The 14,243-nt window shown below is 44.3% G+C and overlaps 1 protein-coding gene across 4 annotated transcripts in view; it reads left to right on the top strand.

The window, feature by feature from the left end:
- TRPM3 (transient receptor potential cation channel subfamily M member 3) overlaps positions 1 to 13,657 on the top strand; it is a 948,117-nt gene extending 934,460 nt beyond the window's left edge. For all 4 annotated transcript variants that reach the window (XM_062207082.1, XM_062207079.1, XM_062207080.1 and 1 more), the window contains 2 exons: positions 4,064 to 4,196; positions 12,205 to 13,657. In XM_062207082.1, coding sequence (XP_062063066.1) covers positions 4,064 to 4,196; positions 12,205 to 13,657 — 1,586 coding nt within the window. The remainder of the gene's footprint in view (positions 1 to 4,063; positions 4,197 to 12,204) is intronic.
- The last annotated feature ends 586 nt before the right edge of the window (positions 13,658 to 14,243 follow it).

The raw sequence follows: 14,243 nt of genomic DNA, 5'->3' as shown, positions 1-14,243 counted from the left end.
TCAGAAATCTACCTCCTTCCACGTAATCATTGGTGTATCTAAGATTTGAAATGAAAGGCATTTAACCAATTGCTTCTCTAAATGAGAAGCTTTTTTAAAATTTATTTAATAAATATAAATTTCCAAAGTACAACTCTTTGATTACAGTGGTTTTTTCCACCCATAACCTTCCTCCCACCCACAACTATCCCATCTCCTGCTCCCTCTCCCATCCCATTCACATCAAGATTCATTTTCAATTATCTTTATATACAGAAGATCAATTTAGTATATACTAAGTAAAGATTTCAACAGTTTGCACCCACACAGAAACACAAGGTATAAAGTATTGTTTTCAGTACTAGTTATACTGTTAATTCACATAGTACAACACATTAAGGTCAGAGATCCTACGTGGGGAGTAAGTGCAGTGACTCCTGTTGTTGATTTAACAATTGATACTCCTGTTTATGGCATCAGTAATCACCCGAGGCTCTTGTCATGAGTTGCCAAGGCTATGGAAGCCTTTTGAGTTCGCTGGCTCTGATCTTATTTAGACAAGGCAATAGTCAAAGTGGAAGTTCTCTCCTCCCTTCTTTGATGGCCCATTCTTTCCACTGGGATCTCACTTGCAGAGATCTTTCGTTTAGCTTTTTTTTTTTTTTTTTTTTTTTTTGCCACAGTGTCTTGGCTTTCCATGCCTAAAATACTCTCATGGGCTCTTCAGCCAGATCCAAATGCCTTAAGGGCTGATTCTGAGGCCAGAGTGTTGTTTAGGACATCTGCCATTCTATGAGTCTGCTGTGTATCCCACTTCCCATGTTGGATCGTTCTCTCCCTTTTTTATTCTATCAGTTAGTATTTGTAGACATTAGTCTTGTTTATGTGATCCCTTTGACTCTTAATCCTATCCTTATGATCAATTATGAACTGAAACTGATCACTTTGACTAGTAAGATGGCATTGATACATGCCACCTTGATGGGATTGAATTGGAATCCCCTGGCACCTAACTCTAACATTTGGGGCAAACCCGATTGAGCATGTGCCAAACTGTACATCTCCTCCCTCTCTTATTCCCACTCTTATATTTAACAGGGCTCACTTGTCAGTTAAATTTAAGCAACTGAGAATAATTGTGTGTTAATTGAATAATTCAACCAATAGTATTAAGTAGAACAAAAAAAATACTAAAAGGGATAAAGTATTAAGTTGTTCATCAACAGTCAGGGCAAGGGCTGATGAAGTCATTGTTTCTCATAGTGTCCATTTCCCTTCACCAGGTTTCCATTTTCATGCACGGTTAGTTGTCACCAATCAGGGAGAATAAATGATATTTGTCCCTTTGAGACTGGCTTAATTCAATCAGCATGATGTTTTCCAGATTCCTCCATTTTGTTGCAAATGACTGGATTTCATTGTTTTTTACTGCTGCATAGTATTCTATAGAGTACATATCCCATAATTTCTTTATCCAGTCCACTGTTGATGGGCATTTAGGTTGATTCCAGGTCTTAGCTATTGTGAATTGAGCTGCAATAAACATTGAGGTGCAGATAGCTCTTTTATTTGCCAATTTAATTTCCTTTGGGTAAATTCCAAGGAGTGGGATGGCTGGTTTGTATGGTAGGGTTATATTCAGGTTTCTGAGGAATCTCCAGACTGACTTCCATAGTGGCTTTACCAATTTGCATTTCCACCAACAGTGGATTAGTGTCCCTTTTTCCCCACATCCTCGCCAGCATCTGTTGTTGGTAGATTTCTGTATGTGAGCCATTCTACCTCATTGTGGTTTTGATTTGCATTTCCCTGATTGTTAGTGATCCCGGACATTTTTTCATGTGTCTGTTGGCCATTTGGATTTCCTAAATGAGAAACTCTTAACCTCCCTGACATAGCAATGCCCAACTTTTTTCTCAACATCAAGTGGAGAGTTGGAGAGAGATGGGAATTCCAAAATATAGTTCCCATATGAATTATGGATTTAGGCAAATAGAAAGCTTGAGGGCAGAGAATGACTGATGAGAAGAACTCAGCTTTTCTACTCAGGAAACCTGGCCAGCATGGAGGAGCACAGATTGCCGAATCAGGGGCAGGGGATCCTATAAAATCTTCCCCACTGCACTGGAGGGTGAACCCAGGGCCATCAGTCACTTACAATAAAGCAGGAGGTGTTCATGGTGGAAGGAGAATCTCACTTATGCAGACAGCTTAGGATAGAGTGTCTAGAAACACAATGCAGGCAGTGGGGTGGTCCAGAGACCCATTTCCACTCCAATGCCTGCTCCCTTACAGAAGGCCAGACACTGGGCAAGGTGGAAACCAGTTCCCTGAAGCTCAAGTTCATGATCTTCTTGTTGCTATCACCAATGGGAACAATAAAAGCATGCCCAGGTCTCAGGACACACAACTGGGTCAGAAAAGCTGAGGAACACAGATGAGGGCCCTTAACTGTGTTGATCTATCAGAAGAAAGTGAACTTTTCACTGTAGCTTGAATAAAAAGAACTCAGGGCACTGCCATGTTCCTACAGAGCCTCAGATAAAAATACTCTGAAGTGTAAATTTTAATTTTTATTATAAAACTTGCCATATTGATGGATTTTTTTAAGAAATGGTATTTTTTTAAAAATGTCCATTATATATGGCCAAAGAAGTCCAATGAGGCATTTAAGGTGCCAGTAACCTAAGTAGTAAGTACATTCCTTTTGTTCCTAAATACAGCAACAGCAAGAAGGTTTCTATACTTTGAGTGTCCCCCAAATCCTCCTGGCTCCATTCACCTCCTCCTAGCACACGACTGTTCTGTGTAACTTCATGACTACATCTCCAATGTCCTCTTCTGACCAAGCTCTTTTCACCTCAAGAACTCTGCCATATTTGAGGAGAGTGGTCTTGGTGCCAGTGTTTCCTTCTCACAAGTTTTTTATGGACCTGTTTTCCATGATTCAAGTAAATTCAGACTCATGCATCCAAGCAAGCAATGGCAACCTCAAGAAACTAAATTCCTAACACTCTCAAATCCAGGGCTCCAAACATTTGGACCAATCCCTGTGGCCTCTCAAGGGCCAAGGATGAGAAGAGGGACCTCTGCCATTCATGATTTTTCTAAAGTAGCTCTCTCCCCTTCACCCTGATTCATACCCCTTTAAAGGTTCAGTTTCCCAGTGGGCTATTTCTACATTGCTGTATCCATGAGTTGGTTTTCATACTTCATAATGTATTATGGGTTGGTTAATCTGTTAACTGAAAACCATGCTAACAATGACACAAATAACTAAAGCTTTGTTTTTCTCATTTGACTAAAAGAAAAGAGCTAGTTAGCCCAAAGCTAGACAATGGCTCACCGAAGTTAAAAACTCAGAGTCCTCCTATATTTAGGCTCAGCTATTTCTTGGCAAGTTATTTGGTTTCAGGGTCACAGAAAAGCTGCTGCACCTCTAGTCATCACATTTATGTTTAAAGGAGGAATAAAGAGGGGAAAGTGGAAAAATGTAGAAAGAAGTCATCACACCTCTGTATTTTATCAGAAAAGCAACACCACCCCTTCCTGTAGCAGACTTCTATTGTTTCTTGTCCCAAACTATTGTTTCTTGTCTCATGCTTGCTGCTGGCTTCATGGGAGACTGGACCGGGATGTATGTGGTTCTCTCTTCCCCCTCAGAGATGGGATGGGGGAAAGGGAAATGTAGTTGCAAAAGGACTTTTAGTAAGGCCTGTCTACAATATCTGTCGGCCACACCCCAGTGCAGAATTGTTGAGTTTTGGGAAACTTCCAGGCTCTGAGTAGCTTCCTTTTCATTGCGTTAGCTTGGTTCTTGGCTTTGCGACTTGTATAGTTCTAGCCACCTTCTGTACTAAACCAGACACACTCAAGTGAACTTCAGAGACTCACAGTGAAGCTAATGTTCAGAAGGAAGCCAGCAATGCAAGTAGCTTATTTGGATTTGGACTTGGTTTGGACTTACTAAAGAATCCAAGCCCTTCTTCCCAACACCAATTGATATCAAAACTATCATTAGTCCCACCGATGCAATGGCATTTCTCTTCTCCTGTGACTCATGGCTCTCTTTTTCTTTTCACAGAATTGTTCATAACCGATGATGAGCTCAAAAAAGTACATGATTTCGAAGAGCAATGTATAGAGGAATATTTCAGAGAAAAGGATGATCGGTTCAACTCGTCCAACGATGAAAGGATACGGGTGACTTCAGAAAGGTGTGTTCCACAGGGCCATGCCTCTACACACATTTGATGGCATGGCATACTCTATCAGCCAATTTTTTTTTGCACAGCTACGAAACTCAGATGTCTTGTGTTTATTTTTATTGTCCCTGAAACCATGGAGCTTATGAGAGAACAGGACATTGCCTAATGTGTCTGCAGATCAAAACCCCAGACTAAAGTTGCCAGCCTTCTCCAGTAGGCAATAGCTATGCCCCCCTTGACAGTGCAGATTGTTGAGTGTCTGGGATAGGGCTGGAGTTGATGGTTCAGACCAGAAATTAGAAAGTCCTGAGCAGGCACAAACTCGAGAGACTCAGCCCAACTCCAGGTTCTCCAGCATGTTTGTGTTTTGCGTGTCCCACTGAGTACCTTCTTCAGAGGAGTAGAATGGTCTTAGTGCCTGGCTGATAAGCTTGCTCAATACCTTCAAATTAGATGACATCAAAAGACTTGTTTTAAATTAGTTAAAATAATGATTAGAGGTGTCTTTATTCCCCAAACTGCTTTGTTTTGCTCATTTTATACAACAAGATAGACACAAGGAAATAAAAGCAGATTTTTCTACCCAGTGGTTATGTACTTTTAGGTCTCATTGGTGAAACAGCTAGTATAAGCAGCAGAGCTATAAGGAAAAAATCCCCATTGTGGCACAGAGAGTTAAGCCACCACTTGTGACATCAACATCCCATATGAGCACAAGTTCAAGTACTGGCTACTTCTCTTCCAATCCAGCTCAGTGTTAATGCACCTGGGAAGGTAACAAAAGGTGACTCAAGTACTTGAGCCCCTGTCCACATGTTAGAGACCCTAATGGAATTCCAGGCTCCTGGCTTCAGCCTGGGCCAGCCCTGGTCATTGCAGCCATTTGGGAAGTGAGCCAGTTGATGAAGATCTCCCTGTGTGTCTCTCCTTCTCTCTCTCTCTCTAACTCTGGCTTTCAAATAAATAAAAAATCAAATCTTAAAAAAAAAAAAAATCCCCAAATGAAGAAAATCCTTTAAATCTAAGAATCTAGCTTTATGTAAATGCACTTATATTCTCTTATGTGTCTTCATTTGTTAATAGACTAATGACACCTTTATCATGGACTGATGTGTCCAAAATCCAGCATTTGGGAGTCGCTGTCCCAAAGAACACCCAAAGTGTTACGAAGCATTGATGTAACTACGTTTTAAGCATTTGCAACATGAAGATGGCAGAAGCAAATTAAAAATAGGATAGAAAGGTATAATATATTGATGAGTGTAGTCAATATGACTCAGGCTTCTAAGATTCAAGGAAGTCACATCTAGTTTTCATGAAATGACATTTTGTCTGTTTACCCATTTCAGACAGTCTCTGGTGATTCTGCAGGAATTATATAAATAGCATCTTGTTTTTATCCCTGGCCCTTTACATCTTTAAAGAATGCAGTCTGGATAAGAAGCTACATACACCCCTACCACTGAGTGACTGTATCCATAAAATCAGAAAATATTAATAAACTTTAAAGCCATGAACAGATTTTATGCACATCTGTCACTACACAATAGAGTATTTTAGAAGAATACAATGTAAAGTAATTTTCTGGCAAACAGAGGGAGGAATTGGAAATCTGAGGATCTCTCTCGCTCTCAGTTCTTGGGAAAGCGATTTGTTAATGGAGGTATAATCTTATGGTTCCCAGAAAAATTGTGCCATGTGGACATATTACTCATTGCTCAGACTTATTTACAAAGAACATGTCTTTGAAATGCTTTTGAATTCAGAAAAGCTGTAGTCTTGGGAGGAAGAAATGTTAAGATACAAGGAAGCCTTTGCCTCTCAGGGATTAGCATGAGGAGGTGCAGACACTAGCATGTATAAGCATACTGTGCCCAGGTCACCAGTTTCAAGGAACTGTAGCACCTCCACCTGAGCACCCCACCCTTGGTCTGCAAACTCTGAGACTACTCCTTCCAAGACCCTGCTCCTCTCTGGGTGCTTACAGAGCCTTCTCCTCAAAGGGGGGGAGGGGGAGCATTCCAGAAATCAAGGACAGGTCACAGACCCACCCTCTCTGGGTCCTGGGCATTACACTGACCTTCTGGAGTTACAGGCTGGCCAAGGCCAGGTACCACAGAAGTGTCCTCTGTCTGTGTTAGTGTGGGCACATTGTTGTTGCTGAGGTTTTTTTGTTGTTGTTGTTTTGTTTTTTTTGCATTTGTGATTGTACCCAAAAATAACATTTAAACACTAGAATTGCATTCTGTACAACAGAAACAGAATGGGGTGCACAAGGGAACAGATTTACCAAGCAGATACCCATATTCCCCATCTCACATGTCCTCTAGGATATGTTCTTTCTGGGTGCAGTGATAGGCAAAAATCTACTGTCCTACTTGCATTTGATTGACAGGGCTATATCCACACGTGTGTATGTGTGTGTGTGTGTGCGTGCGTGTGTATAAGCATACACACATTTGGACAGGTACCTAGGACTGGATTTACCTACATTTAACTGTGTACATTCCATAGTGTATAGAATACTACATAATTCCACCCGCATGACAGACAACCCCAATACAGAGGTTTGACCTCAGAAATATTAAAAGCTGGCTCTTTTCCCTGTAGAGGACATGGGAAAGGGCTTTATTATATAGTGAGCACCATATTTGTCCCTGCCGCTGCCTTCAAAATATAATCAATTTATACAAGTCATATTTGCATGAGTCTCCTTAGAATTACAAAGACGCTTCCATAATTATTAACCTAAATGGTTCATTACTAAATCACACTTTTGGTATGTAAAGAGCTAAATTCAAGTATTCAGGAGATCATTAACACCTCTTAGAAAGCTGATTCTGAGAAGTCCTTGTCCTTTTCATTTTCAGATGGCAAAGACCCAGTAGCAATTTAACAGATACATGGATACTACAAAAAGTTGATGGAAAATGCAGATTGTGAGAACATTATGGAGAAGTTTCAATTGTTTGCAGCAAAAAAATTGAAAATTCCATTTTTCCATAAACTTTTTGAAATGCCCTCATATGTCCTGAGCAACTGGCATGAGCAATAGCCTGAGCAGGAGGGGGGAATGGGATGCTTTAAAGAGTGCACCATCTAGGTACACCCAGCCTCTCTGTGACCACCTCCTGGGGGAGAGGACACACTGCCCACAGGAATCTTACCAACGAAAACGGAAAAAGACTGGACTCTTTTCTCTCCGAGGGCATATTTCACATATGTGAGGACCACTATCATCTCCTCACTTTGCTTTGTCTTTTCCAAACGAAGTACCCCAAGATGCTTTAACTATTTGCCCTGCTTTCCAGCACATTGCCCACTACCCTGCTCACTTTGTCAGTACAGGATACACTTTACTTGAAATAGCATCAGCCGTAAATGGACTATCTACATTGAACTTAATTCCCTGTGTTGTAGTTAGAGCCCAGGCTTAATTCCTTTATTCATTCATTCATGACTATTTGGAGCATGCACTGTATATTTGATTAGTGTCCATGGCATAATGGAAGGAACACGTTAATGGAAAGATTTAGTACTGATTCTGCAGTAACTAGCTGTGTGATCTTAAGTAACTTAATTAACTCCTCTGAACCTAAATCCCCGTGTGCAAAATGGAGCAGTAACACCTAACTGCAGAGTGATAAAATTATTGAGGTAACATCTGAGTATGTTGAAAAGTTCATAGAAAGGAAAAATTAAAAGATAAGTTTATTTTGATACAAAAATTTCAAATCCCATGCATAATTTTTTCACAATATGCATTTTCCATAAACTTTTTAATTTTTTATTTTACTTCTTATTCATTCACTTGAGAGGCAGAGAAAGACAGAGCTCCCATTTGCTGGTCCATTCCCCCAAATGCCTACAAAAGCTAGGGCTGGGCCAGGCCAAAGCTAGAAACCAGAAACTCGATCCAGGTCTCCCGCATGGGTGGCAGGTACCTGACTACTTGAGCCGTCATCACAGCCTCCCAGGGTGTACATTAGCAGGGAGCTAGGATTCAAACATAGGCACTTCAGTGTGGGATGTGGGAGCCTAAACTGGCATCTTAACCCCCACCCCAAATGCCCACTCCATAAACTTTTCTAAGAAAACACTATACATGGATTTCAATCTTTTTACCTACATGGACATCTTTAGTTTGATTTTTCCACGGATTCTCAGAGTACCCTTGTACATAGATATGGCGGGTGCTGGTGATGGACTCAGTCTACACATTTTATGTGCCATAGATCTCATTACAGTTCTTAGCATCTCAAACCTGGCTTTGGTTCAGAGAGGTTTAAAATGAATTAAAACCTGGGCTTGTTCACTTGAGATGATACAAATGTCCTCATACCTCTCCCTTTCCATAATTCCTCTCTTTTTCTTATTTTATTTTACTTTATTTTGTTTGAATGGCAATGTTAGAGAGAGAGAGATAGAGGGAAAGTCAGAGAGATCTTCCATCTGTTGGTTCATTCCCCAAATGGCCATAGCAGCCACTGCTTGGCCAGATCAAAGCAGGAGCCAGGAGCTTCATCTGGGTTTCCCACACAGATGGCAGGGGTCCAGATACTTGGGCCATTTTCCACTGCCTTCCCTGGCACATTAGCAGGGAGCTGGGTCAGAAGTGGAGAAGCTGGGCTTTGAACTGGTGCTGCATGGGATGCCAACATCACAGAGGGCAGCTTACCCACTGTGCCACAACATTGGCCTCCTTTATCACTTCATGTGTCTTGTCTTCTTGTACATTATGTTGACTCTTTGATTCTTATCTGTATCTCCATTACGTCCTAAATTATTTCATCAGAGTCAGCTCCCAGGGACTACAATCATGACCCAAAACTCTTGGTTAGCTCCTCAGGCCTATTTATACCTGTGATGCAGCAAATGTACAGACATTTGACCCTAGGGCCTTCTATTCTTTTATAACCTCAACTTTAAAACCCCCAGATAAGTCTGTGACCTAAATGCTCATACAGTTGGATGGGGAAAAAACCCCAGAATTCTGGATGACACTGGAGAAGACAGCTCATTTGTGTCAGTCAAGTCTGATGGTGCCCAAAGCAGAGTGAAGATTTGGTTAAGAGCAATACCTCGGCCCTCTTCCAGTATGTCCCCTCCCCTGGGTCCAATCCCAGGGGCCATGCCTCCTCACTCAAGGGACTCCCACTGGGCAGCTCCAGGCTTTCTCTGAAGAGCCTCTTCCTTCTGCACCCCTCTGCCTCCCTCCCCTCCTCCAGGGGCTCCTCTGTCTGTATCCAGCTTACTGCCTACAACCTGACCCTTCCACAGCTTGTTGGTGGTGCCTCAGGCCTGCTTTTCCCTTGCTCATTTTCTCTGTGGTTTTGGTCCCTGGAGCTATCAGGAAGTGGGATGTGGGGAGAAAGGCCCCAACAGCACAGACTGTTGCAGGGAGATACTTCTCAGCTCTTAGGTGAGTAATCAAGGACAGTTATACCAATAGGGCATCTTTGTCCCTCTGACAATCTCTACAACAGGCTAGAGGAAGAAAAGAAAGCTGGGGGGTGGGGGGAGGAAAGACATGTTACAGGGGGCTATGCAAGAAGTCATGTGGCTGCTTGGGATGCTTGCACACTATATCATAGCGCCCAATGTGAGTCTGGCTCCTCTACTTCCAATCTGGCTTCTTGCTAATGCACGTGGGAAGCCGCAGATGATGGCTCAGGGTCCCTAAACCATATGGGAGGCCCAGATGGAGTTCTGGGATTGGTCTAGCCCAACCCTGGCTGTTGCAGGTATTTGGGGAAAGAATCAGAAAATGGAAGCAGAAAATAGAAGATCTCTCCCTCCTTTCTCTCTCTTTCTCCCTCCCTCCCTTCTTCCTCCCTCTTCCCTCCTCCCTCCTCCCTCCTCCCTCCTTCTCTGTCTCTCTCTCTCTCACACACACACACTCACTCACTCACTCTGGCTCTCACTCTGCCTTTCAAATAAATAAATAAGCAAAAAAAAAAAATCCTAGTGGGACAAAGGACCTAGAGAAATGTTAAACTGTCTCATTCTACAGAAACACATGATCAGTGCTCCTCTAGTCTCTCATTAAGAAACATTTTATCCACTTATTGAAACATTGCATCACAAAAAAATAAAACTGCAGTTTTTGCAAAATCAGGCACCATAGTTTAGATGCTGAAAAAGTAATCGTATATAAGTCTATAAGACACGTGAACTCGTTATTGTTACCTGTTTCATGGGCTATATTTATACAAATGAAGTAAAAGAAGGAGTAGTTGTATTTTTCCTTCAGAATCACTCATGTTCACTGAGCAAATCATCTGGGGTTTGCCAGACACACACAGGCCAGTGCACAAGCTCTGGGGTTTACACCTGAAGATGGTGACAGAGTGAGGCTGGCCCCTGAGACGTGCTGTGTTGCTTATGGGGTGGCAGGAGGGAGCAAAGGAAAGAAGGCCGAGAAACAGGGCCTCTGAAAGCAGTCCAGGGCCTCAGGCTGGGAGAAGGGAGACCGAGGGATCCACGAGAGAGTTAGCGACGTTGGGGAAGTTACCTCCTCACCACTGGCCAGGAAGAGAGACTTCTGCCAAAGCCTACAGGTCCCCTGGGAGGGAATCCACATGTGTCTCTGGCATACAAGGGTAAATTCCTGCCCAGCAGAGGCAGTGCCGTCATTCACACCCCCACCAGCACCCCGCCAGGGAGACCCCGCTCCAGTCCCCACTGTTCTTTGTGGGACCCGTCCTGCAGCCATGGTCTGCACACAGCATGTTCTTTCTAAGGCTCAGAAATCGGGCAATTTCCTTTGCATATCAGGGGCTTGGAAAAGCAGCTTTGTGCTGTCTAGAAAAAATATGAATAGGTCTTATTCAGATATACCAAAAGGCCGGCAGTGGGCGTTGAAAAGGGAGCATTATCAAATTTATACTCGAAATATTTAAAATTGGGGCTCATACCCTAACTTGGCACAGATTGTTTTTTTCCAAGTTCATTGGAACAAGTGAAAACCACGGTACAATTTTATTTTCAATATTGGCACTGTCTTTGTAAGTAAACGGCCAGAGGGACCACTGACATCAAGTTCACAGCCACTGTTGACTCCGTAAGCACTTATGGGTACCAGGCCGTACTGAGCTGGCAACGTGAAGGTGGAAAAGGACGTATGAGACTACAACCTTAAGAATCTGTGATAGGGAGGGTGGAGACATCTAGAAATAACCACAATATGGGCATCTGTGAGCAGCTACCCAGAGAGAGAAGTACCACAAATTACTTTAGGTACTCCTGGTTAAATTTCTTGATTTTTGCTTCCTCTATCAATGAAAGGATTGCTTTAGATTAGCACAACCCGGAGTACCTCCGGGGAAGTACTGCATTAACTCCTTTGGAGGCACAGAATTCTGAAAAGATGATTGTGTGCTTGCTTGCGCAGCACATAGCCTAAAAAGATTTTCCTGAATAACAACAAAGTAGTACAGCACAGATGTGAAATAAAAACAATCTCAGTCCATGGAGTAGAAATTTTATATATATATACTCTAATTTTAAAAAAGGCTGCATTGAAAAATTCTATTGCAAAATTCTGAGTAAAATCATCTAAAGACCGTATTCTCATTATGTTAGTAACCCTGATAAGCCAACACCCCAATACTTATGTGGCCCATTAAGCTGTGTGCTCATCCTCAGCTAGGCCTTGGGGGTGTCAGAAGGGTGGGACTTGGGCCCCATGCCACTTCAGCAAGAGCGGCTCCAGTCTGGTGTGTGTGTATCAGGACCATACATTTCATTTCTCTGAAGGAAAGGGGGCTGGCTGCTACAGTCACTGAACCCCATCATCTCTAAGGCCTCTTCTAGCTCACAAAGATGCAGATTCTGTGCTTGACAATGACAGCACCAATGCTACTCTCGCTTTCCTGGCTCCTCTTGCCACCTGTAACCCCCAGTTTCCCTCTGGGAGGAGAGCTGAGCACAGCCTTGGTCCTCTCTGTCCTGGCTCACTCAGCTCCTAGTGGAGGAAGCCAACTCAAGTGACCCTCGCTCTCTCTTCCTCACCCAGGGTGGAGAACATGTCCATGCGGCTAGAGGAAGTAAACGAGAGGGAGCACTCCATGAAGGCTTCGCTGCAGACCGTGGACATCCGGCTGGCGCAGCTCGAGGACCTCATTGGGCGCATGGCCACAGCCCTGGAGCGCCTGACAGGTGTGGAGCGGGCCGAGTCCAACAAGATCCGCTCCAGGACCTCCTCGGACTGCACAGACACGGCCTACATTGTCCGCCAGAGCAGCTTCAACAGCCAGGAGGGGAACACCTTCAAGCTCCAAGAGAGCATCGACCCTGCAGGTGAGGAGACCATGTCCCCAACTTCTCCCACCTTAATGCCCCGTATGCGAAGCCATTCTTTCTATTCGGTCAATGTGAAAGACAAAGGTGGGATAGAAAAGTTGGAAAGTATTTTTAAAGAAAGGTCCCTGAGCCTACACCGGGCCACTAGCTCCCACTCTGTAGCTAAAGAATGCAAAGCTCCCGCAGCCCCTACCAACACCTTGGCCATTGTTCCTGACTCCAGAAGGCCATCGTCATGCATCGACATCTACGTCTCCGCCATGGATGAGCTCCACGGGGATGGCGACCCTCTGGACAATTCCATGAACATCCTCGGGTTGGGCGAGCCCAGCTTTGCAACTCTAGCACCTTCCACAGCCCCTTCAAGTAGTGCCTATGCGACTCTTGCACCCACAGACAGACCTCCGAGCCGGAGCATTGATTTCGAGGATATCACCTCCATGGACACTAGATCATTTTCCTCCGATTACACCCACCTCCCAGAATGCCAAAACCCCTGGGACTCAGACCCTCCAACGTACCACACCATCGAGCGTTCCAAAAGTAGCCGCTACCTAGCCACCGCGCCCTTTCTTCTGGAAGAGGCTGCCATTGTGAAATCGCACAGCTTTATGTTTTCTCCTTCAAGGAGCTATTATGCCAGCTTTGGGGTGCCTGTGAAAACGGCAGAATACACCAGTATTACGGACTGCATTGACACAAGGTGTGTCAGTGCCCTTCAGGCCACTGCCGACAGAATTCCCTTCCCAGGGGGCCTTGGAGACAAAGCAGAGGACTTATCTTGCTGCCATCCTGAGCGAGAAGCAGAACTGAGTCATCCCAGCTCTGACAGCGAAGAGAATGAGGCCAGGGGCCGAAGAGCTGCCGTAGCAATATCCTCCCAGGAGGGTGAGAACGCAGGCCGAGCCCTGTCCAACAATATCACGGTTCCCAAAATCGAGCGTGCCAACAGCTACTCGGCTGAGGAGCCAAGCGCGCCATATGCACACACCAGGAAGAGCTTCTCCATCAGTGACAAGCTGGACAGGCAGCGGCAGGCGGCAAGCCTGCGAAACCCCTTCCAGAGGAGCAAGTCGTCCAAGCCAGAGGGCCGGGGGGACAGCCTGTCCATGAGGAGACTGTCCCGAACCTCGGCTTTCCACAGTTTTGAGAGCAAGCACAACTAAGCCTTCTCACCATGTGTGGCAGGAGGCCCAGAAGCCCAGCCCTCCAAATTTCCCCCAAACTCCAGCCTTCCCCCTTTCCTTAATCCATACCCACTTTATTCTTAGCTGAGCAAAACAAGCAATGCTTTGGGAAGTGTTAACTCCAAGGTCACTGCTGGGCCACAGATCAAGAAAGCTGATCTGAGCCAGGGCCAAACACAGGGGTTGAAGCATGTTCACACTTGCTGGGCAGGGAGGGGAAGAAGGGGCAAAGAAGGGTTGGAGATGGATGTATATCACCAGTCACTGCAGAGCCCCACAAGATCTGGGCAACTAAGGGGCTTCGAGCATTCTCCGTGCCAGGAGGCATCTTTTGATTTCTGCCCATTACCAAGAGTTTTAGGATGCAGGGCTAGAATGCAAAATAAGATAAAATAGCCAGCAGACAAGATGAGATATTCTAAACTTCAATTCTGTTTTCTTTTCGCATTGGCTCCATCACTGGTGACTGATGAAGAGCATCCTTTTTATTCAGTATAAGGCGGCAGCAAGCAGTTCTACCTAACGTCCCACATCCTTCTCATGCCAACACCTCTGTAATTGGTCA

This window comes from Lepus europaeus, chromosome 12 (assembly GCF_033115175.1).
Source record: "Lepus europaeus isolate LE1 chromosome 12, mLepTim1.pri, whole genome shotgun sequence".
Classification (NCBI taxonomy): Eukaryota; Metazoa; Chordata; class Mammalia; order Lagomorpha; family Leporidae; genus Lepus; species Lepus europaeus.
Note: the sequence above shows the minus strand (reverse complement) of the source record. Positions and strands in the feature narration are given on the sequence as shown.